General features: G+C 39.7%; 1 protein-coding gene across 4 annotated transcripts in view; it reads right to left on the reverse strand.

The window, feature by feature from the left end:
• Nucleotides 1-19,130: 19,130 nt before the first annotated feature.
• Nucleotides 19,131-27,928, reverse strand: part of LOC114651704 (C-terminal binding protein 1) — a 396,852-nt gene continuing 388,054 nt past the window's right edge. For 3 of the 4 annotated variants that reach the window (XM_028801589.2, XM_051928629.1, XM_028801587.2), the window contains 3 exons: nt 25,394-25,521; nt 22,093-22,207; nt 19,131-20,256 (listed from right to left, as the gene is read on the reverse strand). In XM_028801589.2, coding sequence (XP_028657422.1) covers nt 20,070-20,256; nt 22,093-22,207; nt 25,394-25,521 — 430 coding nt within the window. In that variant the 3' untranslated portion in view covers nt 19,131-20,069. Of the gene's footprint in view, nt 20,257-21,028; nt 21,130-22,092; nt 22,208-25,393; nt 25,522-27,928 lie in introns of all 4 variants that reach the window. The other variant, XM_051928630.1, reaches the window with a different exon arrangement.

Below are 27,928 nucleotides of genomic sequence, written 5' to 3' on the forward strand. Positions count from 1 at the left end.
CTGCCATCTGAGCCAGTGTAGCAGGAGCCAACTGTGTCTCCATCAGCTCGGCCCCCTCATGGGCACCTGCTGGTCTGATGATCTGGCAGAGCACACTGCTCTGCACACTGGGAAAAGGTTTACAAATCACGAGAATGCAAAAGAAGAATCAAAGCTAAAGTCAGTACAAAACACGAGTCTCACAACCAACCACAAACGACCATCTGGTTGGGTAAGCCCACCCTGCTCTTCCTTTTCTCTCCTTGCCCGTATCCCTCCATCTCTATATTCTCTAAATCAGTACTCATCAATCAAAACAAGATGCATTTCTAAACTTATAATGGTATAAATGATCCATCATTCAGGGTTTAAATCCCACATCTGAGCACCCAAGAGGATTTCTCAACACATCTGCATGTTTCACTTGAGCCCATTGGTCAGATAACCACAGTCTGTCAGTAAGAATTCCACTGCACACATGAAAAACCACAGGAAACAGCATCAAGTGTTAAGGAGACAATCCTGAAACGCCACACTCAACTGTGAGAGCCATGAAGCAAGAGACGCCCATGTGAAAAGATCCTTCATATATGATAAAACAGCAAATAAGGCTCTGCATGCTTGTTTGCAATTTCATTAAGTCATTCTTTCCAAATTCTGAAATAATTGTGAGAAGATCTTCATAAAGTGAATTTCATTTCTTTCCAGTTTTAAGAAGGTGGGTTGGCATTCTGCCCTTTCAGCCTTTCTTCTCATAGCGTGGCGAAGGCCACCACATCTGATGTTTCGCACTTTAATCCCATCTGCTGTGGCTCCAGGTACTACTGTCAAGACATTAGATGTGATTTTAGGTTCAAGGCTGTCTGACAGACACCTGAAATGTTTAGCCTGCTATGGTTTACGTGTTTGTGACCTGCCGTGTCATGGGGGTTAGTTTGACTTAAGTAAGAAAACGATTTATTTCTTTGCTTTGCTTTTTATAAACAGTTTTGGAAGCACTTACCTTGTTGAATTGAGGTGGGCTGGTGAAGGACACCTGTAAGAAATGGCTGGGCAGTGTGATGGATGGCCGGCTAAATATTCCGGCCCACACCTCCAGGCCGCCAACAGCATGGAGGTTCCCCGAATTCCAGCAGGGCCTTATGGACCTTGTAGTTTGTATACACAGCCCTGTTGGATATCTTGGGGACCACCGGGAGTCGCTGTAGGGAGGCTGTTGGACTCTTACATGCCCTATAACCCGGAAGTGCATCATGATCACATGACAAGAACAAACGATGTGCTTCCAGGTTGAAGAAAAGGACTTTTACCCTGACCCGGAAGTAATGAGAACTTGTGGATTGTGGGACAGGAACACCTCCGGGTCAGGGGGTATAAAAGGACTCTGGGAAAGCCCAGACATTGAGCTGAGCTGGGAGGAAGGGTGGCGAAGTGTCTGGGAGAGGAGGAGTGGTTATTGTATTTGATTATTCATATTTGTATGTGTAGTGTGGAGTGGAGGGTGCTTAATGCACATTATTATCATAAAAATAAAAAGTCTTGGACTTTTACCTGGTGTTTGGCGTGGTACCTGAGGGTTCGAGAGGTCGATAACAGCCTCAACTGTTACAGCAGCTGCACGAGGTTGTGTCCCAGAAAGAAGTGTGCTTGGACAGTCATGTGGGTTTAGGAGGCTGGCCAGACTGGACGCAATCGTATGATGTCTCAGTGTGGAGATTCACCGTTGTGCCAGCTGAGTTGTCGGCAAAGGGAAGAGCCGTGAGTGAAATTAAGAACCCAGATGAAGTGCAGGAGAAGTTACCTGAGCGGGTTTCTTGTGGGTTAACTGGGCAGATGATTCGTTTGTGTATTTGTAAGCATATATGGGTGAGCCCACCCCACCCAAATCTAAGAAGTTCCTTCCTGATTGAGGCAAATGGTGACGAGTGATCCTATTGGTGGTGCATGGAGAAGCATTAGCTGGGATTGGCTATGGACATGTAAAACAGCACTTGTACTAGTGATTGTATGGTGGGAGAGAAGGTAGTGCAGCATCTGTGGTATCAAGTGGAGCTAAATCTGGGGTTGTGTGGCGAGCTGCTGTTGGCTTATTTTTTTGAGTAAAGTTGTTTTAACTTGTTGAGGTTGTTTTCTTTGAACAGCTTTCAAACAACTGGAAACAAGTGGATTGTCTTGTTTTTTTTTCTCCTGTGTATTTTTATTGTATTTTTGCTGTTGTCATTACGTGAACTGCTTTCTTGATAACTCATTGCTTGACACAGGACTGGGACTTTTCCTATATCTTCTGTGTTTGTATCGCTCTCTCTACTGCCCTGGTTTAGCCCCGTCATGAGCTTCAAGAAGCCCAGGGTGTAATCGTGCTTGGGTTCAAGAAGCAGAGGGCATCACAGTGTAGAACATTTGCAAGATGTGGGCACCTGATGCTAGAATCCTCAGGTCAGGTCTTCCCCTGGCTACATTTTAGACAATTTGAGATGAAGCATATGCATACCATGAGCCTTTTTTAGTTGGATTATGGAGGTTTTGGCCTGTATTGAGGTAGAACGTGTCTCTAGGAGTGAGAGACACGAGGGATGGCAGAATTTACAGCCCCTTCCAGTCCACTGCGTTTCCATTAATGCATGAAAGCTAAACAGGGACAGGGCTCATGTGTAGCACTTCTGTCAAATGTAAAATGTCTTAGAGAATGCTTTTCCAGCACCATGTAATAAACTATAGCTTTTATTTTGTGCAAGCTAATAAACTCGGATGACTTGAAAGGCCTCCCTCCTCTGTAAACCATCTTGTGTCCCACATGCAAAGTATTTATAAAAATGAGCGGGTGATTTATTACTGCACTGGCTGCTCTAGCCAATATTCCTTCCAGTGGTCTAGTAAACACACTCGTAAAAGTTTGACTTGCTCCTCACCCCGGTGCTCACAAACCCCTGGGTATTTTTTTAGTGTGAAGGGCTTAAAAGTTCAAATTACCCTTGAGGGTTCAGCCATCCTCAGTCCATCTTCTGGGCTTACCTTGTGGGGAGTCCGAGTCCATCCCGGCTCCTCACACTTTCGACCAACTCTGGACAGCAAGCCATTGAGATCACAGTCAACTTAAGATCTCTCAACTTGCACTCGGGCTCAATCCCCAGTCTGGTTGGCGACATTGTCACTGTGCTTACTAGGAGCTTTCATGGACTACTCCAAAATCCATAAACAATACATTAGACGGACCAGTGCCACCCTATCAGTGTAGCGTACAGCAGTGGGCAGCCCGGGACAAATGGACAATAAGAATGAAAATGAGGCTGTCATGGTGAATTTCGCCTAGCCAGCATTTTGGCCATGTGGCATTTTTGCATGTATTTACACAAGGACTGATTTCCTGTATTTTTTCATACATTTTAATTTCTATTATTTATTTACAGTAAATAATGTTCCACTTTAAACCAGCTCTCATGTCTAAATATGAAGAGTCTCATTGCAGGTCCTTCACGTGTACCGTCTTACCCAAACCATGCTCGTTCATTACACCGCACAGGCCTGCAAGGGTTTTGTTTTATTGTACTTGTTCAGCGTCATGTCGCATCATAATTGCATCGTTTGTATTTGTCTTGAATGAACCTTCATCACCCCGCTTAAGGTTACAAAACGATTGGAGAGTTCTTATCAGGAAGAAACAAAAGAAAATGTGGAAGGTCCTGGTGCTCTCTAAACAATTCACAGAAGCTCAAAGTACGCACAAGTATTCATTCGTGTAAAAGGAACAATCGACCACAGGGCTGCTTGTGAGCTTCAGACCAGACTAGAGGGGAACACCGGAGCCCCCTTTATTGTTTTAATGATGTAATCTTCGTATTTTAGTTGTTGCAATGTACCTGAAGCCCACAGTGACACGTCTCTTGGACCATTGGGTGTGTATTGCCACCTCAGGCAGACTCGGCCTCCATTTCATCCCTGGCCTTTCATCTTGGCCACCTGTATTCCCTCAGGCTGTCTTCCAGGAAAGGAAATGGGGACTGAGTCATCGAAAATGTGTCCTCCTTCTGGAGGCAGGAATTTAAATAAATGGCTAAAACGGAGGCTCTGCAACTCTGTTGTTCCATTCATGCAGAAGGCCATGCTGAAAACTCCTTCATCACATCCATAAAGGTCGTACTGTGTGCCTGCCATTCCATCCAAAAGCCAATCAACACATTAATACAGACAGCCTCCTAATGGCCTGAGAACACAAGATTAACATCTTATTATCCAGGTTGTATTATTTACCCCACACTTATTACTCTGCTTACATTTTGGACACAATTGGAAAACTTAAATTAGACCATTTATGAATAAAAAGAGTAACTTTCTCTCCTGTATGTTCTGCTTCTCTATGTAAATGCCTGTTAAAGAAAGGGGAAAGTGCTGAACTACAATAACAGTCAATCCTGAAAGTCACCAGGCAGGTAAGAGTTAACATACAAGGTCTGTAGATGGGCATTCTTTCATTGACGTGAGTTGGAGATGATGTGACGCCTATATAAGATGGTGGTACCAAGCATCTGAGTATTGGCATTAAACTCCAGACAAACTTCAAATATTAATGATAGCCAGATGTCAGAGGAGCAAGTCACTGCGAGGACCTTCTGTAACAAATAATTTGACTGTGACTTTTGTGTAGTGGCTGGTCTTTGCCACCCTCATCTCTGCCCGCTCTGAAACAATGACTGTGCCTGCACCTTTTGCTCCCTTCTTTTCCTGGGTATTTTCTATAAATCTTAACATTTTGTTCTTCATTACTTGCCTTTTCTTTGTGGTCAGAATGCTGGATCTCTGCCCTTTGTTTCATTTTACCTTCACTGTGTTTTCTTTTGTATTTGTTATTTTTTCGCATGTAATCACATATTTATAATTGTACAATATGTGTTGCTTATTCTTATTGTATCGATTCTGTCCTTTTTGGTTTTAAAACCACAGCCTCCTCGTGAGGTGTGTGTCTGTCTGATTTATTCTTTCGTTTCTCTTGTCTTGGCTCTCCTTAACTCACACGGTCATCTTCTTTTGTGGCAAATTTGTTCTTCTAATTTTTGTTTTTTTGAATTAAAAGTTTTGAGGTTTAGGGTTTTTGCTCTCATTTTGGGGGTCCTTTAACTCTGTAGAGCACATCTAACAGAGCTGTTGCTTGTCTGGGCCTTGGATTTTGTGTTGGTTTTTTTTTGTTGGTATTTTGGATCATGTTTATTTTTTGTTTTTATTCAGTATCATACATGCAGAATTAAGTAATCAGCTTCAAAAGGTTAATCGTTTTTGGAAGAATTAATCAAATACATTAATACAATCGTTTGTAGAAAAGTTCCACAGTTGTATCCTTTTGGTTTATGGCAAATCGTAACTCTGGGGTGCCTTGTATAGCAATGGATAAACTAACACACTTTGACACACCGACAATGGTAGTGATGATTCAACAAGGCCATATAAACTCTGTGAGCAGCAGCACACCATACAGAGTCATCATTAAGAAATGTGACCAAACTTGGCACGCTGAGGATGGAAAACACAGTGGAAGACGAAAAAAAGCTCTCCACATCTGATTAAAAGAATTAAAAATAACCAAAAACAAAATCAGGATGATCCCCGAGAACAAATGACCAGACAGAAAGAAACTGGAGGCTATCAAGAGGCCCACCATTTTGTGGTTTTTGCATTTTCTTGACGAGTGTGAGCTTTGGACAGGGCTGGTGAGCTGGAAGACACTCCAAAAGGGAAAATCTGTTGTGGCCCCAGGAGTCCAAGATATAACTTTCTGGTTTTAATTATAAAATGTGTCTTTGGTGCTAAGCCAAAATAAGTTCACCAGCCAAAGAACTGTCAGGTACGGCAGTGGCAGGATCTCCCTGCTGGGCTCCTTCTCTTCATCAGGGTCAGAGAAAATGATACAAATATCATGATATTTTGGCACAAACCCTGCTAGAAAAATGAAGATAAAACAAACAACAATCCAAACCACTCAGCCGACTAAACCAAGGAAAGGACTAAAAAAACAAAGATCAGTTGCCTGAATGGCCAAGTCAGCATCTGGACCAGCAGTAGAGATCAGTGGAGCCACGCTTTGGTGTCCGTGGAACCATCATTGGAGCAATCAGCTGCTCCCGCTCCTCTCTGATAGTCAGCACTTCGTGACTCTACTCTTCTCGTCCTCATGGAGCTTCCCTGGCCACTTTGCCTGTTTTCTTCCACCTCGATACGGATATTCTCTCCTCCTTTGTCTTCCTCTTGATTTTACCTCCATCTTTCGCTCAGCATTTTCCCTTTGTTCTTGCTCTCAGATCTCTTTAAACTCCAGTGAGTGCAGGAGCGGCAAACGACCCATAGAGCATCGGTGACGGAGAGCTGCGCTAACCACTCTTGTGAATGTTAGAAAACTCCCTCATTAAGATCTCTGTGGCCACAAAGCTTTCCTTCTGTACACCAACACTCACAGGGCCTGCGATGTCTCACTGTTCTTAGTTAAAACCAGCACTACCATGGACCCCTAACTCACTTTACCACAAGCTCATATTACAGGTAATCTGCACCACAGCAGTAAAATCATTCACATCGCTGTGGAGGAGTGCAGGATGTTCTTTAAAAAGGCGACATGCTACACATTGTCCATACGAAGACACACAGAAACGCACCAAACTCAGGATACGAATAGTCAGCGTATTGTTGGAACTGAGCAGCCTCCTATTTCTAGTTGAGGTTACAGCTGTTGTGTTTTTGTTTCTTTTTGATAAAGCAGCGGTTCTTAAAATTTTTCTTGCAACCCAATGTTGCATTTTTAGTATGTTTGAGACCCACCTGTCACCAGCTGTCATCCCCTTTGAGAGTCACTGCTGTCAAAGGTCGTAGCTGACAGATGCCATTTGCATAAGCTGCCTGATAGTCCACAAACCAAAATGGGTCACAACCCATAGCTCAAGGACCTGTGCACTAAGAGCGTTATTTAAAAACTAGCTGTGTAAGCCTGTGCTGTAAATAGCGCGGGGTCCTAGAAACTATTGAAATCGTCAGAAGAAAAACTGAAATGTAGAGATGTCAGGTAATCGAAAGGAACGACTCTGGGTGTCTCTCTCCTAGGAGGATTCGTTTTGCTGACGTGCTCACCTCGCTTGTGTTATTAGCGGCTAAGCGAGTTCTCTGTTTCTTCGGAGGCGGAGCCTTTACCCCGACTCCACCTCTCACTTCTGGGCTGGACAGACACACACACACACACACACACACACACACACACGTCCACGTGTAGACATTTATATATAAGACTAAATGACAGGAAAACACGTAGAATTACAAGGCTCCCAGATAGTACAAAACACTTTCTTCTTGTGCTTGTAGCACAAATTTTGCTGAAAATGAAATGCAATTTTTTTGTGAAGCAACTACAAATCCCAATTGACTCGTTTTGCTCATCACTAGTTAGGGTGACTAAGCTGAGTTTTAACTATCCGTTTAATTATTGAGGTGAGTTTACTATGCAACTTCATTTTTGCAGAACAGCGTCGTCTGTTGGAGAAGAGCGGCAGTGGCCCATTAGGCCTTAATTCTGAGATGGCATGAATGATACTCTGGATAAAGAAAAATGTAGAGTGGAAGAAAGCACTGATGTGGTTGGGGCGAAAGCCGTGGAATTCATTCATTTTAAATCACAAGTTCCGTTACCCACCGGGATTGGCTGTTTGTTAAGTAATTTGGTAAGAACGAAAATCTGCAGCCTTTGCTGAACTCCAGGACCGAACCTGAGGAGCCCTGTCTTAAATGGTGGTCTGAGTCGGCTCAAACGCAGTCTGGACAGCACCTATAAGATGAATATTTATATCCACATCATGAACATACCCATGACAAGAGTTGTCCAGCTCAGATTCTACCAATCATGCAGATGTGGCAGGGTGGCGCCAGCATTCTCCTGAGCGTCACTGGATCCAGTCCCATCCACAGCAGTTTGCCTGCCACCTCATGCTGTGTTTTAGCTGGGGTCAGATCCCTGGCTTCTCTTTTGTGTCATTTCAGTTATTTTTAAACCCTAAGAGGTGAGTCCACGGTGATGTCATCGTTGAAGGACCCCTCAGCCTGTTTATGCCTAGCAGGCAATCATTAAGTGTTGCGGACTTTGGATGAATTGACTAGTAAGTCTTGTTTGCAGTTCTGGTTATTTTTTGCTCAACCTCTGGATTTCTGGTTGGACTTGTTTGCTGTGGACCCTTTCTAACTTCTTTGTGCTTTTCTCTTTCCTGCATTTGCTTGTTTTCAGTCTTCCTTTTCTTTAATTAAAAAAAACATGGAATTTAAGAAGCATTGTTTCATTTTTATCAGAAAGGCTAGAGGCTTACAGTCATCCTCTCCCTTGGAGGAGACTTATCTGGGTTTATTAAGGTTTCTGTACTTTGAAACCCTGCCATTTGAGTAGGGGTTAGGCTCCCTGGGGTGAGGCCTGTTCCTGTGGCTCAGACTGAGTGGAGTCCTGGTCTGGTTTGGGGTATTTTAAGGCCTACACTCCTTTCTATCATTTTTGCATTGTGGCTTCATTACACCTCGAAGATGGGAGCAGATAAAGGGTGACAGTTTGCTGAAGTTTCTAGAGCCAGTCATGGATGGACAACTGAAGTGCAGCCTATGAGGATGGTAGGTTTGTGCCAAGTATTTTAAAACAGAGATGAAGGCAGGAGTCTCCAATCATAACCCTTGATGGAGCAGCAGCCTCCTTTAAACCTTCTTCTGGCTCACTTGATCTTTTTCCAGACGAGTAGATCTCCTTCAAGGACGGCAGTGCTCCACATTCACATGGCCTGAAAGCCAAAAGCAACTGGAAATCCTGTCTTTTCAATTGCATTCTCTTTGCCATTCATCATTTTCATTAGCATCCTCAACAACCTCTGGAAAGCTTTTATAAAATGAATGTATGAAGCTCAACTCTGACATCTAGTGGCCATATAGACACCTGCAAGCAAAGTGAGACAACTGGCCGACTGAAGCTAAACAGCCATTCCTGAATTCAACCGAAATAACACAAGTGGGCATTTGGTTTGTCTATAAGTGGCAGGGCAGACTCACTTTATGTTAGCGCTGACTCTTTATATGTGCAGACCCCCATTTCAGCCAAAAGCCATGGAGAGTAAACAGGGAAATCCAAAAACACACAAGAAATAAACAATTTCAACAGGATAATATTAATATGGAAAAAGGTGTCCCGGAAATGACCTCACCAGCCTTGAAGTATGAAGTTGGACACTGACGGTGCAAATATAGGAGCCATCTGAGAACTGTCATAGGCTCAGGATTAAACACCCTCATACCTGCTTCATCCAATTCAGTGCCCAGGTGGCACTGGGCAGCAAACAGGGGGCTTGTCCATCACACCTACATACACCCAAACTCAAAATTCGGAGGAAACCCTACACTAACATGGAAACCCATGCAAACCCCAGAGCAATGATAATTGGGCACAAACCCAAGATGCCAGACCTGCAAAATCCTACTCAGTGTGCCACCTGGCTGGCCTTCACATGTATTGTCATCCGATTTCTCACCTGCTTATACACCTTAGGGACGCTACGAGGCACAAGTTAGTCCTGGACAGGATGCCAGCTTAGTGCTGGGCATAAGTCGGCAATGTAGTGGCACCAGGACCTGTGCAAAGCGAGTGGTCAGTCAGCGCTCCTTTCTAGCTGTCACCTCGTCATTTGGCTTCCTCTCACTTTAAAAGCCTGTTGTGCTTTACGGCCTCCTCAATGGAATGAAACACACAAAATGACAGAGCAGTTTCAGTTTACGGGAGCTCTTGGCAAGCGAAGTTAATGGAATACTCCACCCGAAAACGATAGCTTTTGTATGTTACTCACCCCCTGTAGTTTGTAGTAATGCCCGAGAAAAAATTTGAATCTCACGTCTTCATGGAGAATGGACATAGCAAAGTTTCTGACCAACACTGGACAACAGCAAACAATCCCAAATACATCCATAAAAAATCTCTCATTACTTGTGTCACATAATCCACACATCAAGTCATCCAGTTGTATGCTCACAATGGGCCAAGTAACATGTTGAAAAAAAAACAATTTTTGGGTAAATTAAATGAATTCAGCGTGATGGGACAGAAGTCTGTGGTAAGCCATAAGAAGTGACAGACAGGACGTCATCAGTGAGAACCTGCGACCCACGTAAATGGCAGCAATTTGCTTGAAACGGCAACATACAGCGTACGTTGTAGCGAGGCAATTATTAGCTCACAACTGTACGCAATATAAAATAAGGAATCGAGTATGTGAAAAATAGAGAAAATGTACGTGATGTATAACCATCGTGAGAAAGAACGTACACTGAGTGACTCATTCACAATGGCAGTCTGAGGTGTCAGAGTCCACAAAGGAAGCTCAGGTAGTCCAAGATCATCTGAATGGCTTAAGCGTTTCTTGGCTCCTTCAGATAATGTGTCTTACAATAGCAGACCATAGTGGATGTAAGAAATTTGACAAACGAGAGGAGACCCTTCAGTCCACCAAGCCCGTTTGTTTAGCAATTTGCTAAGCCGTCCCAACATCTCATCCAGAGACTTCTTAAAGGTTGTTAAGGTTTTTGCGTCAAACTCCATTGAGTTTGATCCAGTTGCTGGATCTACTTTATCAATACTTCAATTAGGTCTCCACACAGTCTCCTGAGCTTGAAACTGAACAGGTTTAATTCTCCGAGTCTGTCACAGTGGGACATGTCCTTAAGTTCTAGGATGCACTTGGTTGCTCTCCTCTGCACAGCTTGAGGTGCTGCTATGTCTTTCTTGTACTGTGGTGACCAGAACTGCACACAATACTCCAGATGTGGTCTTACAAGTGCTGTATATAGTTTGAGCATAGCGTCCCTTGATTTATATTTAACAACCTTTACAGCATCTAACAACCCATTTCCTTTTTTAAAAGCTTCTAAGAATTGCTTAGCTGATGACATTGTTGTGTCAACATAAACCCCCAAATCCTTTTCAGAGGCTGCTTCCTGTATGACAGTGTCCCCCCTCTTGTATTTATAATGGATGTCCCTTTTGCCCACATGTAGAACTTTGTACTCTTCTATATTAAACTGCATTTTCCAGGTGTTTCAACAGTCCTGATACAGTCAGATAGATAGAGAGATAGATCTTTACATTCTGCTCAAAAAAATTACAGGAACACATCTTAATCAGAGTATAGTATCAAGTCAGTGAGACTTTTGAGACATTGATCTGGTCAGTTACATAGCAGAGGGGGTTGTTAATCAGTTTTAGCTGCTTTGGTGTTAATAAAATTAACAACAGGTATACTAGAGGGGCAACAATGAGACGACCCCCAAAGCAGGAATGGTTTTACAGGTGGAGGCCACTGACATTTTTCCCTCCTCATCTTTTCTGACTGTTTTTTCACTCATTTTGCATTTAGCTACGGTCAGTGTCACTACTGGTAGCATGAGGCGGTTCCTGGACCCTACAGAGGTTGCACAGTTAGTCCAACTTCTCTAGGATGGCACATCAATACATGCCATCACCAGAAGGGTTGCTGTGTCTCCCAGCACAGTCTCATGGCATGGAAGAGATTCCAGGAGACAGGCAGTTACTCTAGGAGAGCTGGACAGGACCGTAGAAGGTCCTTAACCCATCAGCAGGACAGGTATCTGCTCCTTTGGGCAAGGAGGAACAAGATAAACACTGTCAGAGCCTGCTTTACTAAATGACCTCTAGCAGGCCACTGGTGTGAATGTCTCTGACCAAACAATCAGAAACAGACTTCATGAGGGTGGCCTGAGGGTCCATCGTCCTCTAGTAGGCTCTGTGCTCACTGCCCAGCACCGTGGAGCTTGATTGGTATTTGCAGGTCCACTACTGGTGCCCTGTGCTTTTCACAGATGAGAGCAGGTTCATCCTGAGCACATGTGACAGACATGAAAGGGTCTGGAGAAGCCATGGAGAACGTTATGCTGCCTGACCAGTTTGGTGGTGGGTCAGTGATGGTCTGGGGAGGCATATCCATGGAGGGACGCACAGATCTCTACAGGCTAGACAACGGCACCTTGACTGCCATTAGGTATCAGGATGAAATCCTTGGACCCATTGTCAGACCCTATGCTGGTGCAGTGTGTCCTGGGTTTCTCCTGGTGCACGACAATGCCTGGCCCACATGTGACGAGAGTATACAGGCAGTTCCTGGAGGATGAAGGAATTGATACCACTGACTGGCCCCCATGCTCGCCTGACCTAAATCCAATAGAATACCCCGGAAACATTATGTTTCGGTCCATCTGACGATGCCAAGCAGCACCTCAGACTCAGTGATGCCCTGGTCCAGATCTGGGAGGAGATCCCCCAGGATATCATCCGTCGTCTCATTAGAAGCATACCCCGACGTTGTCAGGCATGCATACAAGCACGCAGGGGCCATACAAACTACAGAGTACGATTTGGTGTTGCTGCAATGAAACTTCAGCAAAATTGAGTAGCCTGCCGCACCATTTTTTCACTTTGATTTTTAGGGTGTCTTTGAATTCAGCCCTCTCTGTAGGTTGATCATTTTCATTTCCATCAAATGATATGGCATCCTTTCGTTCCTAACACATCACCCCAGTCCATATCAGTATAGATATTTAGCAGGAATTTTTTCCCATTGAGATCTGATGTGTTTTCAAAGTGTTCCTTTAATTTTTTTGAGCAGTTTATATTCCCAGGGGCACATTTAACTGAATGTGATTGAAAATGGTTTCTGCAAAAAAAAACACAGGCAGTAAAAAGGTGGCCAATGCCATGCTAGGCCTGTTTGATATCTGAGTTGACAAAAGCTCACATTCTTTAGGTCTAACTTTTGTATGTGACATTTTTGACTAACCAGGCACCTCGAGATCACAGCCACCAAGTTCATGCAGAAGGCGGCCTATCTTCATTACAGCTGGTAACTGACAGAGCTCAATGAATGATGAGACCCTTAAAGAGACGCAGGAGAAGATCCCCCATTCAGTAAGGCAGACACAACGTCCAGGGTCAGTGGTCACTGTTGACTTAGACCATTTTGAACAGCTTGTGGAGCTGCACATTTGAGAAGTAATGGGGTCAACTACAGAAAACAGGACAATATTAGACCAACAATTCAAATACAAAACGTAGAGAAGGTCAGGGAGGAGGTGAAGTGCATCAATGATAGTAAAGGGGAATTAAAAAATACAGACAGTGAAAAGCAGATGCTCTAAACTTGCATTTTTCTGAAGTCTTCACATGTGAGGAAGTGAATAACCTCCTAGTGGTAACAGAGGATACTAAGGGGGTACTGCGTGATTTAGAAATTGTAGAGAGAGAGGTGCTGTTTAGATTAAATAAACATCCAGGACCAGATAAGACGGTCAGTCAGTACATATATAAACCCTTGACGCATATTTGTAGGAGGTCACTACACGTGGGACACTCTGTAGGACTGGAAAATTGTATCCTGTTATATAAAAAAGGTGACCGGGCAGATCCAAGCAACGATAGGCTTGTAAGCATAACATGCGTCACAGGTAAATTAATGAAAGGAATTCTTAAGGATAAGACTGAGCAGCAGAAGGCAAGTACAGAAGTTTTACTGAACACTCAGGGACTGATGCTCTTTATAATTTACATATAAATGATCCTCATAAGAACAGACTGTACAAACAAGCTGGTTCCGGTTGCAGATGGTACCAAAGTAGTTGGAATGGAAGATAATGTAGAGCCAGCTAAATCCCTGTATATGGCACACAGGCTTGGGCAGTTGAAATTTATTGTAAGTAAATGCAAAGTATTACACTTAGAAAGTAAAAACAATCTGACGATGCAATGGGGGGACTGAAAATTGAAAGGAGTCTAAGATTCGCAGTGTCTTCACCCAGACAGTGTTCGGAAGCGATCAAGTAAGCTGACAAGATGCTACGTCATATATCATGAGGTGGGGAGCACAAGTCAAGTGAGGTTAGGGTTAAACTATGTGACACACTAATGCGTCCTCACCAGGAGTACTGAGCACCAAGTTTGCTCTCCATTTTACAAAATAGACATAGCAGCACTAGAGAAGTCCAGAGAAGAGGCTCATTCCAGGACTGAAATGGAAATTAAGAGGGGACATAAATAAAGGGTTTAAAATTATGAAAGGAATTCGTAGAGTGGATCCCAGTTATTACTTTAAGTTCTTCAACAAGAACATAGAAATGTGTTTAAGGCAGATTTTGCACAAAATCTGTTGGCTTCTTTTCTTGACTATGACTTTGTGCCTCGAGTGTCCTGGACTGTGCCTAAGGTGCAAAAAGTGTGGCACTCGACTGCTTTCTTTTTTCTATTATTCAGTTTCGCTTTTTAGTTAATTTGCTTTTATTGTTTTATTTGCTTTTATGTTTTATTGCATCACTACTTCATGTTATTCACCTGGGGAAAGGCAGACAGGGGTTTGTAATGTTGGGTTTGTTGTTGGCCTTGTGACTGTCATTATAACATTATGTTTGTTTTTCATGATTCTTAAATAATAATAATAATACATTTTATTTAATAGGCGCCTTTCTTAACACTCAAGGTCACCTTACAATGAAATTAAACAACAATAATAAAATATAAACACAAAGAGGGTGATAAAATCAAATAGCAATAAGGTACAGAGGTAGTAGAAAACATAAAAGATAACAGGCACGAACAATGTTAAATATGTTTCATAATTGGTGAAGCAGTTTAAAGAGATAAGTATTGAGAGCAGTTTTAAAATGGTGACTTGAGTCTAGTTGACGGATATGAGTGGGAAGAGAATTCCAGAGTTGAGGAGCACTGTGAGAGAATGCCTGAGCTCCCATAGAACAGAGTTTGGTGTGTTTTACAGAAAGTAAAGCTGTAGATCAGGATCTGAGGGAGTGTAACTCTGTAGGAGATTAGTAAGATAGGGAGGAGCAAGGTTGTGGAGAGCTTTAAATGTTAAGAGCAGTACTTTGTGTTGTATTCTGTAGTTAACAGGGAGCCAGTGAAGTTGGGAGAGAATAGGTGTAATATGTTCAGTGGATTTAGAACAGCAGGTTATTATCCTAGCAGCAGAATTTTGAATAAGTTGTAAGTTAATGGATAAGTTTTTGTGGGATGCCAAATAGAATAGCATTACAGTAATCTATACGTGAGGTGACTAGGGCATTAACCAATACTTCAGTACTGTGTTACATAAGAACAGGATGAAGTCTAGAAATGTTTCAGAGATGGAAGAAGGCAGTCCACGAAACATTACTTATATGGGAAGAAAAAGAGTGGGTGCTGTCTAAAGTGACGCCCAGGCTCTTCACCTGGGAAGAGATGTTTGTGTTCTAGTAGCAAGTCCAGAGGCATTCTAATTCTTGATGTTCACTACAACATAACATTTTTACACCCATGTAATCTCATTCAGAAACTGCATGCAGCCGCACAGGACTAGTTCAACATCACCTGGTAACCTCACACACCAAACTGAGTCAGAAGCCATGGGGCTCAGGGCCAACCACCGCACAGGAGAAGACTTTTACAATCCACTGTGTATATTGTGTATGTACTGTGTGTGTATATATATATATATATATATATATATATATATATATATATTCACGGCATTCGGAGTCTGTGTCACAATCTGATTGTATGGGTGGTTACCTACCAGGTAACGCTTGTGGTTGGCCAGCAATCTGCTAACATTCGCCACGGTGCCCTCAGTTTGTGAGGAGCAGATCATAGAATGGTTGAAATAGTTTACTGTCAAATAAATGCAAAGAGTACGCGACACGTGTTTCGCCCTCATTCTGGGCTCATCAGGCGTACACACTCCACTGCACTCCCTCCCGGGAATCGAACCTCGGACGTCAGCTCCAGAGGGAGTGTGTACGCCTGATGAGCCCAGAATGAGGGCGAAACATGTGTCGCGTACTCTTTGCATTTATTTGACAGTAAACTATTTCAACCATATATATATATATATATATATATATATATATATATATATATAAAAAACATGCTAAGGTCTGCCTGTCAACGTGTTATGTGATTACTGGCAGACTAACGAGCCTAGAACCTTGATCTTGGCCTTAATTGAAACCTTACGATCCGATCTGTTTTGGAAATTCAAAAAATTTTAGGTAGCAGAAACCTGTTGGTCAGAAAAGTTTATTGTAAGTAAAGTACTGTCTCTGCAAGCCCATCTATTGATTATCCCCCTGGACCCGGTGCATACAGTATGTGCTTAGAATTCATAATCAAGTCCAAGGTCTTATACTTGTAAACGACGAGTGGAGACCTCACTATTCTGTAAATCAAGCTGTAAATGTAGCACTTTTACGGCCATAGGTCCACTTGTTTCACTAGTATTTTAATATTTGTGGTAATAAAGGCCATTCTTTCAGAATTTTATAAGTAAAAGAATGATAAAGGAGGAGGTGACATGTGATGACAACAGTGACGGGAATAAAAGGACAGAGGTGATACTCTAAATTCATAGTTTACTTCTGTGAAAAGATCAGTATTATGTTAAAGGAACTGGGAAATATTCAGGAAATACTAAATGATCTGAAGATTACAGAAAGGCATATGTTACTAGGATTTATAAAAAAGAGGTAATATTAATGAAGGAAAGCAAGAGATTTAAAGATAAACCAAAACAGGCAGCATCCTGAGGCCAGTGAACATCATCCTGTCACATTAAACTTCATCTCCTGAGCACAACTTCCACCTTTGACCAAGAGACTTTGTAACGCCACCTAGTGCCTTCGGCTAGCCTGGAAAGCATCACTGATTCACATCAAGGACAATTAATGCCCACACATAGGTTTTACTTTAAAAGATTTGGGAACTTGGCTGAATATTAAGCCCTAAATTACCCCTGTACACTCCCCCCGAGAAAGATAACACATTCACTACAATATCTTATGAGAAACAATATTGTATTAAAAGGACATCAATTCAATATTCTTGCAAAACAACAGATAATTACATAATAGTCCAAAACACGAAAAATAGAAATAGCAATAATCAGGATATGACAAACTCTGTCCTACTGTTCAATCAATTGGAAGTGTTCTGGCGTGAATAAAGTTATTGGCCTACCAGAGAGCCCGACACAGGTTTTTGCCTTTCCCAAATGCTGCTAGGTAATTCGCCTAAGGTAGCTAGCCAAATTCATTAAGTCATACTACTGTATACATATTAAAAGCCCCTGGGGAAATGCATACAAAACATTCGGCAGGCAAACCATATTAGCAAGACCACTACAAGTCCTCCAACTGAGCTCAGAACCAGATGTCAGGCCTAAGCCTGGATGCATGTGTCGTTTGTGCTTCGTTAAAACTTTCTAAATGAAGGGTTGGATGACCAGCCGTCAGGCTTCTGCAAATTCTTGTACTACAGAAGTTTGCTTTATTCATCAGTTTTCTTCCCCTCACTTGGTTACCACCACATCTATTCATGCTTGTCTTTATGTTCCAATTATCAGTTTCGCATTTACCAACCTATTCAGTTCACAAATTCATATGATATGATGCAATAAAAGCTAATCTTGCTTGACATATGAATTTAAAAAGCTTTAGTGCAAACGTAAATTAAGAAAATGTTTTTGTAATAAAACTTAAATTGCATGTGGATAGCAGATAACATAACCCTTGGACCCCTGGTTTGATTTCTAGTCATGTATGGTGTCTTCCTGTGTTCACACGGATTTCCTCTGACTACCTGAAGACATTCTCTCAATGAACGATAAACATTTAATTTTCCTGGTGCTTCAGTCCCCACCTTATGCCTGTTGCTGCTAGGAAAGGGTCTACATAGTGACCAAGAGAAATGGATCAATGGAATCCTGGGAAATTATGCAATTGCTAAAATCTGTGATAAATGGTTAGATTTGATTCTTATACACATTGAGTAGCCACTTCACTGTATCACCAGCTTTTTCTACAAAAATGAAAACAACATTTAAATGAGGGTAAGAAGACAACACAGGATCACAAGTTAAATTAAGGGGGTCATAAGCAAATACTCAAGCAACTTTGAAAGCAGCAAGCAGGGCAGCACACACCAGATGTTTCAATATGAATGGAAATCAGGCTGGCCTTCTTATGACAGTGTCACTCCACTATCGACAATGGGCTGCCATTAAAGAAGACATTCAGCCAACTGTGGTCCCATGGTCAGAAAATGACAGATGATGAAAGCACCAAAGGAGGTTGATGTGTCAGATTTGCAATGATACAATAAACAGCACTGGTGCCAGAAGAGGCATACCAGAACACAAAATACAGTATGTCCCGGATGAGATATTGTAGCAAACAGCACAAATGAGTTCCACTTATGTCACTAAAATTGGAAAGATGTGGCTGCAGTGGGTCAAGGTAAAGAAAGTTTGATGAACTGGAAAAATATCACCTCATCTGATGAACCCACTTTGTTGATTTACACTGATGGGCACACTCAGATGCATATATGGACCACCCCATGAGCTGCTGGAACCATCCTGCAGGGTGTTATCAATGAGACATGGTATATTTCTGAGGCACACACTGGGTTCCTTAACAATAAATATGTCAATGCTGGAATGCCTTGTTGATAAATAGAAGCACCAAATCATTTTCTGAACCTGTGTAATCCAGTCAAGACATGCAAAAATGTGTCCATTTGGCATAAATATTACTTATGAGGCTCCACATCCCACGAGTTCCTTTCTCAACTCAGTGTGTAGAACTGCAGAATGAAAATCTCTCCATCTATTTACAATGCATGCAGTGATCACTAACCCTGGTGCTCTTGGTTTGTCTGTACTGTAGTTGAGTGGTCTAATGGCCTCCCTCCCTCTCTGTGTAACATCTGGCGGGTATCTTTGTCATCGTCACTCCCAATTATTAGGCGCACGCGCTTTAAACTCTGATGCACTCAAACAATGTCAACCACGGCCCAAGCGATTCATTATTGAACTTGGCTCAAAAACACAGAGACCACACAGCTACAGCAAACAGAAAGAAAACTGCCATCATTAACACATTGCTACTGATCTGCATAAGGTAACATATAACCTGATTAGAAGTATTTCTGATTACAGTAGTAATGCAGGATTAGTATATTCTTTTTAATAATACACAGATTCTGGAAATCAAGATGAACATTAACATTTACTCCCATGATAAAGATATTGGCACAAAAAATATGAGGCAGAAAAGATGTTTAATTTTAATTTTATTTCTTTTAAAATAATTCATACAAATGGATACAGTCACAAACATGATTTTGTTTAGTTTTGCTTTCCTTAACCAAAAGATATTGCTAGCCTACCACTTTACCAGGAGGGAACTGATGTAGGCAATGAAATGTTGCTACCTTCCTGTAGACTAGTGCCCTTATTTAAAATCTTTAATTTTTAATGCATTACCATCAATTATTTACACTGAAATGGGTGACAGAAGCATGGTGAGCAGTTTCTATGAGACATCTCTTTCCCCATAATCTCATTTAACACATGTGCCCTTAAGATTGAAACTAAGGGAATTCATGCCAAAAAAATAAGCAAAGTGATTGATTTAATTTTATGTTTCTCTAAATCATTCTAAAAAAATAAGACAAGCAGGTACAAAAACAATGCACTACGTGGCTTTGAAAGGAACATAACTGGGGAAAAAAATTTAATTTCCTGAGAAAGTTTGCAGAACTGCCTCTATTTGGGCGTGTTTCTAAAATATAAAAAGAAAATAATTTGTTTTCCCACAAAATCAGTTGGTTGAATGCCTCCTTTACTTTTTTTCTGTTTGACCACTAAGCAAAAAACCATTTTAATGTTCTAAAAACTGTACACAGACATGTTACATTCATGATATAATTAACTACAATAACTTTTCTTGCTTAACAAAGAACCCATAACACACAGAAACAAATCAGTCCACTGGACAGTGACAAACTACAATTTATATGGAGGAAAATATTTTAAAATTCTCTTTCCAACATCTTCTTCCTTTCCCCAAAACACTTTCCTCATATTATTGGATAAGTTTCTAAAATCATAGTCAGCTCCCTTTAAGTTCATTGTATTATCGCTGGTCTACAATTGTTTCAATCTCTTCTCCATTGTTGTAGCAGGCCACTCTGTGACTGCAAGCTTTGCCAGCTACAACTGGTCACTGGGATGCTGCTCTCTGTCAGCTTCTGGTTTGACAGTCTGGCCCGGAGATGGGGCATGCGGGGGATGGGCTACTGTTGGAAGGCCGTGTGATAAAGGCATGGCATTAGGGACAATTCCTTCTACTGTTTGGGGAAGACCTGCGGGGGCCAGGCTCACAACACCAGGTGGGTACCTATCCCAGAGGACGAAAAAGTTAAAGAAAGAAAATTAGTCCACACGATCATATTTACAAGCTTCTCAGTACTTTCAAAAAGCTTTAGAATTGCCACATTAATATCAAGATGTAAAACGCTATTCTGATTCTAAAAAAAAAAAAAAAAAAAAAAATTATGAATGACTAATATTTTCTGTATTTTGTGAACATTAAATATAATATTTCAGATCCGCTCTTGTCAGAGCCCTTGTTCTTTGCCATAATCTACAAGACACCCAATTTTCAGACAAAATCTAAAGAAAGCTATAATTGCTACCTATAATGCACTGTTTGGTCAAACTCTAAACCAACACTTGGGAAAATATGATTTATAACCGCTGACAAGAACAGATCTGCTATTAAAAAACTTTTAATAAATAAAAAAGCAACCACTAATAATAAAAGGCGATATATTAATAGGTATAGGTTGTCAAGTCTCACTTGAATTGTGAAATTTGACAGTAGAACCAAACTTTGTCTCCCTCAGATGAATCTATAAAACCTTTTAATTTATCTAAATGTGAAATAAATATTATCTGGCAGGGAGCACTTCTGTAAATAAATTATGGAACTTTTAAAGGATATGGGTCAGCAGTATTATAAAAACAAAATCAATTTCTTTAAAATGTATATGGACTTGCTATAAAGTAAATTAAGTATTTTTCAAATTTCAAGAAAACCTTGGGTGCCCATGTTTTGGTGTTATTGGCTCATTTTCGGTTTTAGACTTAGGCTACGTTTTTCTTTTTACCTTTCAGTATTCGGATTCAAACACACAAAATTCTGATGAGCCTGTATTAAATCCCAGCATGGTCACTCATCCTTAAGTTTTGTACGACAGCTTGAATGTGACTAAGGAATCAAATGGAAACAACAGTATTTTAAATCTACTGTTATATACTTGCAATCTCTAACAATTTTGAATAATGTCCATAAAATGTTCTTAAAAGGGTACTACATTTTAGAATGTTATCTTTTAACAGCACTTTCAAATTAATGTATTATTGATTTGAATTATTAATACTAAAGGCTGATCATAAAAAAGAAACAAGAAAAACTAAACTGAATTACCTTCATCAAGACAAGTTATTTGCTAAATACAAATGTGAAAATTGTGTTACTGGTCAGTTTATCTTACTGTTAGTAAGACTGTGAATCATATCTTGCATGTATTATTTTGAAATGCAAACACTACAACAATTTGCCTCTTTTATTTTACTGATAATGGAGAATTTGAAACTATGAACAAGCTAATACAATTGACTTTGTTGACAATAATCTAGCAGAATTTGTCAAATGCTTTAAAACCTGTTTTGGGTAAGGTTTTCTGGGTAGAAGATTAAAAAGTAACATACTTACAAAAGATTCGAGTCTTTAAATAAATACACTGGAAAGCAATGGTAATGAAAAACATCCAGCTTTAAAAGATCAATCTTCTACAAAATTCAATTACATACTTGGATTCACTGTGAAACTGTGCAAACCAGACAGTGATCAAGACAATGATACAGCATGTCTGGTGAGTTAAAGTATGGTTAAACAAATGTAAAAAAAAACGTTTTTAAAATATATTTTACAAATGTAGAAATTAGTTTTGTCCAAAGGTACATGAATCTCTAAACGAAACAGCATTTTAAACTCTTTTAGGTGAGAAGCATGCATTAAATTTACAAAAATTGTTTATGTAAAGAACAAGGGCTTTGAAAGGGCAGGATTAATTATCAAAGTGTTCTCCACCTATAGAAATATATGACATATTTTGGAAGAGGCAGAGCTAAGTAGGAAAAACTAGATACATTATTTTGGTATGTTTACCTGTATGCTCCATTGAGCTCTTGGTGTACAACTGTTGGATCCATGTTTGCCCAGTGTGTGGCTTGGGAAAGGTAGTCTTTGTTGACACAGTTTTTCAAACTGTCTGGAATGCGGCCTGATAAAATTAGGAAAAGAAAAACATTTTTATAATCAGTGGATAAAACAACTGCACACTAGTGAATGGTTTACAAAGACATCATATTACTTGGGAGCACTTGGAATTATAAAGGGCATCTCAGAATTAAAGAGGCAGTAATTTTATATATACATATATTTTTTAAGACACATTTCTTTGTTGTGAAAAAAAAGTGAATGGATGGCATTTTAAACAACCTGTAGAGAACCTGTGCCCAGGTTCTGCTTATAAAAACTGTAGTGACCTACATCACTAAAAATTAAAGAAATAAAAATGACAATATAGTGGCAGATGACTGTATCACTGACTGCACTATTACTTCAGAAACATGAATTTTAATTATCGAACAGTTAAATGAGTTTTCATTATTTATCGACAGTGTCTGATGACCCTGACAATCTTCGCTCTCTGATCACGTGTCTTACTTGTATTTCCCACTGGATGAGCAGTAACTTTCTCAAACCAAATAAGGAGAAAACAGAAATCTTAGTGATCGGCAAAAATGCATATAGTGAGGGTATCACAAATAAATGTGATCCCTTAGGCTTAAAAGTCAAGTCAGAGGTAAATATTGACTCTGACCTAAATTTTAAATCACATATTAATCAGATTACTAGGATTGCATTTTTCCACTTAAGGGATATAGCAAAAGTTAGACTTCTCATAACTTTGCAAGACACTGAAAAAGTTAACACTTTTGTTTTCAGCCAACTAGATTACAGTAATACACTCTTTACATGACTACCTAAGAAAGACATCAATCGGTTACAGTTAGTGCAGAATGCAGCAGCAAGAATCTTAAGTAGAAAAAGAAAATCTGAGCACATTTCACAAGTTTTAGCGTTGTTACATGGGTTGTTGTTTGTAGCCTTGCAAATGGCAGTCCTGTCAAACAAGGTTCTTTTTGAAATGTTAACACCCAGAGATAAATTATTGTTTTTGTCTTGTCCCTATGCTTACTGAAAAAGGCTCCAACTTCTCTGTGTCCCTGCTCCGGATAAGCATGTTTGGAAGATGGATGGACGGATCACAGGCTGAAGGTCAGGTACACGATCTTCCATACAGGTAAGAACTAACTGGAGCATTCTGGTGGAAGACAGAGGCTACTGAAGTTCTGGGCTATTTTTATAAATAACATGTGAATAACATACAAGAACTTGCTGCTTTCTTACTCATTCACAGACTCTCTATGACAATATTTTAACATCTGAAAGCTATCTTTTTGGAACTCATTGAGCCATCACCTCAGATAAGTAATTTGACCATGTTACTACCGTACTAGAGACTCTTGGTTAATGGTGTTGATTTTCTACCTTCACAAGTTTCTAGAAGCTAAATCAGCATTAAAATTCAAGTGCTGTTTTTCTTAAATGTCTGACTGCTTTGAACTCTGATGCTTGCTTTGAGGTATATGTGTTGTTTTTTTTTGGAACAGAATTAGGTTGCAAGATAAAATGTGCCATTTGCAAAATTACACTTCACGAGCTGGAAATTTTCTGGTTCTTTATTGTATATGCTCTATGCTCCAGAGTTATGCAAATACAACTGTAAACTAAAAATGAATAATATACATGGGTAACCAAAATAAAGAAGCTGCCTTTGTAGAAAAAAGTAAAGAAATACAATATACAAAATATGATTTGCACACACTAGGGCTGATTTAAAAAAAAAAATTTCACATACAGTTTTAAATGGACTAGACCCTACTTTACTAACAAAACTGAAGTCCACATCTCAAGGTGCTGGTCTGTAAAATTTTGTAAGAATTTGTAAAACAGTGGTGGAAATTGAAGCATTTAGCATACAAAACCCCAAAGCTACCTGCTTGTGTTAGGGAAACCCAATTGATCTCAACTATTAAATCCAGGCAGAAGATTAACAACTTTAGTCTAACAAACCCTGATTAGAGCTGTTGAAAAGCTGTTCTTATCGCATCTCTATTGTTAGTCATCCATTTAAAAATATAACCATGACAATAAAAATAAACGAACTTCTCTATTCTGTTTATCTTTCTAGAGATTTCTTTCTAGAGTCAGGCTTGAAGGGATACTAGGTCATCCTTCCCTCCCGGGCTAAGGGGAGGTAATATGGAGGTAATTAACACCTTAGGGCTCTTAAAGTTCACCCTGCAGCCCCAGATCTCTAGTTCTAACAGCATGTGCTGGGCTGTACCATGCTTTGTTTATCGGACCCACAGACCTGTATTTAACATTCCTAACTCTGCCTAACCCTTAAATAAAACCCCAAGGTTGACACCCCGCGCATCTTAACTTCTGAGGCCAGGAAAATGAAACAACCTAGACCAAATTAGTATTAAAAGATTTTATCGTATTTATTAAATGATAAAATAAAATACAAATTTAAAAAATTAATTGCAGATCATATCAAATATAACACTTTAGCTTGTTGACTATTTTAATTATAAGCCTCTATAAAACTGTTAAAAGTATACGTAATACAGAAAATAGTATTCTTAAAATAATAAATGAAGGGATTGTGTTAAAAAAATGCTTTAGTTGCCTCACATTTTTATGCAATCGTTTTGTTCACCCCACTGAATTAAAGCTGAAAGTCTGCACCTCAACTGCATCTGAGTAATGTACAGATCCAAAATTAGAAAAAAGTTGTCTCTGTCCAAATATTTATGGACCTAACTGTATGAAAATTCTAATTTTGAGTCAAAGTTAATTCAATTAATATGCACAACTCAGAATTGTTAATAATGTCTATGTGCCTAGTTTTGCATATTTCTTCTATGCCCACACAATTTTTCCTAAGGTCATCTATCTAGAACGAAGACTGTGAAAGCCAATTTGGGATATATTCATGCTCTCAATGTATATTAGATAAATGAAATATCAGTGACTTTTTGTTTCCTGATGAGTATGCAAACAATGAAGCTTCTACTTAATATTTATAGTTTGAGCCCTGTTTTTAAACCACTAAGCTTTATGCAACAATATTCAGATTTCTCTTTTAAGTACTTTTGTTCATGTATGTACTAATCCTACACAGCCCTCACCGCCTGCCCCCCAACCTGCTGCCATATTATGTTTTTTGAAAAACCTAGGGGTATCTCCTGTTGTGCTCAGCTTTGCCAGGATAGGTGCAAATACCTCTGCCATCCTAAATGGATTAACTCAATTTGAGATTTTTGTTATTTACCTGTAACAGCCCTGCGGATCTCTCTTGCGGCTTCTTCTCTCATTTCAATAGAGGCTTGTTCACTATACCAAGCAGCATGTGGAGTACAGATGAGATTTGGGGCATCCTTTAAAGGACCTTGGCTAAAACTACAAAAAAATATTAAAATAATCTCTTAAAATGTCACTATGACCTTCTAAATATGTTGTGAAGTAGATGGTATGAGACACTGTTAAAACAGGCTTTCAAAATAAATCAATGCTTGACTACAAATAAATATTACCAGAGAACTCTGTAGGACAAAGCTGTGCATTCTACTATATTTTTCTCAATTATCTATATATTTCTTATTTCCTTTAAAACAGTAAGTAGTTTCAACATTTTCATTCACAAAAAACAATGATGAAAGATAAAAAATGGAAGCATTACACATGCAGGTAGTTGCTTAGAACACAACATGATAATCCACTTGATAACAAGGAATCACTCTGACTATACAGAACACAAGCAATGTAATTCTCCAAGACAGTAAACTACAAAACACAATGCAAAAATGTGAATTCTACATTAAGGCAATTTTAAGATTTACAGGCCTTTAACAGGACATTAAAAGTCCCTGTGTAATGCAGTACCAAAATGTGGAAATATCTGTAAACAGCTATAAAATATCCTGTACTGTAAGTCACGGTGAATAAACATGTCTGTTAAGCAAATAATAAAAATAGCAGTAATTACCATAATGTTCACAGTGAAGAGAAACATGTAGTTATAAAAAGAGTGAGGGATCTGTTTCATTTTCTGGCTGGGACACCAGAAATATGAAGATATCTGGTAAATTTACGAATAAGGTTCAAAAATCGGCAAAAGATCACTTTCACTATCTCTGTTGTGGTTTGTCACCGTGGTAGATTTACTTTTATAAATAACTCAAACAAGCTTTTTAAAAAAAAGAAATATATTTATAACGTAAGGACAATAGAAGATGGATATATGCAAATATATACAGTTTCTGTGTGTGAGTGTATGCATGTGAGAGTTAGGATGAAGCTTAATAACAGTTAGAAGTTATCCTTCACAAGGTTATCACCTTTTAGTTTCAGTTACACCAATACTATCATACATTAGCTGATTTTTTTAACTACTAAGTTGACATTAATAGTTCTTAGAATCAAAGTGGCTATACTTTTAGTTCTAACATAAGTGATGCTTTGTTCCTTTCCTAGTTGATTTTCTCCAGACATATGAAAAGGATTTTCGGTACATTTTCTTTCTTTGTTCAGGAGCTAGCCTCCTTCTAAGACACTGGTCACACCTTCTGGTTACAGGCAGAACTAAGGTTTCTCTTCAAGGTTTTTACACATAATGTCCTTCGTTGCTAGCAAAGTTAATGCCTGATGGGTCGGCTAGTGATCAGTCACCTCCAGTCATTAGCAAGGCAAATGGATTGCTTTTACGTGGGTATCTCTCTTGCTTGTGCACTTGCTATTCCTCAGCAAGGCTGGACTAATAGCAAATTTGTCCAGTTCCAATACAGACAAGCATTCCACCCTTCCAGTCCAGCACAGTTGCCATATGGAGTAAAGGGATTGCCCCAACATCTGTTGTGGCCACACCCTATAAGCTATGGGTTCTCGCTATGCACAGCACAAGTTAGGGTCTTACAAGGGTTTTTAAACAAAGAAAAAGACGTTTTTTCCATTGGTTTCCTGGAGTACATATAAGGCAATTCTTTTGGTTGATAATTGGTGCAAAGTTATGTTCATCAATGTTTTTTTAACATTTTATCAATTTTATTAAAATCAAATAACATTCCATACAAGCAAGTCAAGTTTAACAAAACTAGGTTCAAAACAAATTGACCCCCCACCCATGAGAAAGAGAGCTAGGTTAGCAGAGTAAAACTTTACTAATAGTAAAAATATGTAGATAAATGAATAAAAATAAATAGAATACAAAAAGGAGACAGAATCCCTTTCCTCAATGCTTATTTTAAAATTGTATTGATCAGATCCTGCCAGGTTTTGAAAAAACTTTGTACAGATCCTCTAAATGAGAATTAGGGTTTTTCCAATTTTAGATAATGTATAACATCAGTTACCCACTGACTAAAAAGAGGCGAGTTAGAATTCTTCTGGTTGAGCAAAATACGCCTACGTGCCAATAGTGAAGTAAAGGCAATTACAGTTTGTTTGTCCTTCTCCACTTTAAGCCTGTCTGGAAGTACACCAGACACAGCTGTTAGTGGATTAGGAGGGATTGTGACACCAAGGCTGTCTGAAAGGCACTTAAAGATTTTTTTTTTTTCCAAAATGATGTTAATTTGGTGCAGGCACAAAACATGTGGCCTAATGAGGCTGAAACTTGATTGCTACGTTCACAGGTTGGATCTTGCCCCAGAAACATTTTGGACAAATTTAAACGAGACTGATGCACTTGATATATAATTTTAATTTAAATAATTGTATGCTTTGCGCATATGGAGCTTGAGTGAATTCAGTGCATTGCTGCCTTCCATTCCTTTTCTAAGATGTTGAGTGAGAGATCCTTTTCCCACTG

Source organism: Erpetoichthys calabaricus, chromosome 5 (assembly GCF_900747795.2).
Source record: "Erpetoichthys calabaricus chromosome 5, fErpCal1.3, whole genome shotgun sequence".
NCBI classification, from domain to species: Eukaryota; Metazoa; Chordata; class Cladistia; order Polypteriformes; family Polypteridae; genus Erpetoichthys; species Erpetoichthys calabaricus.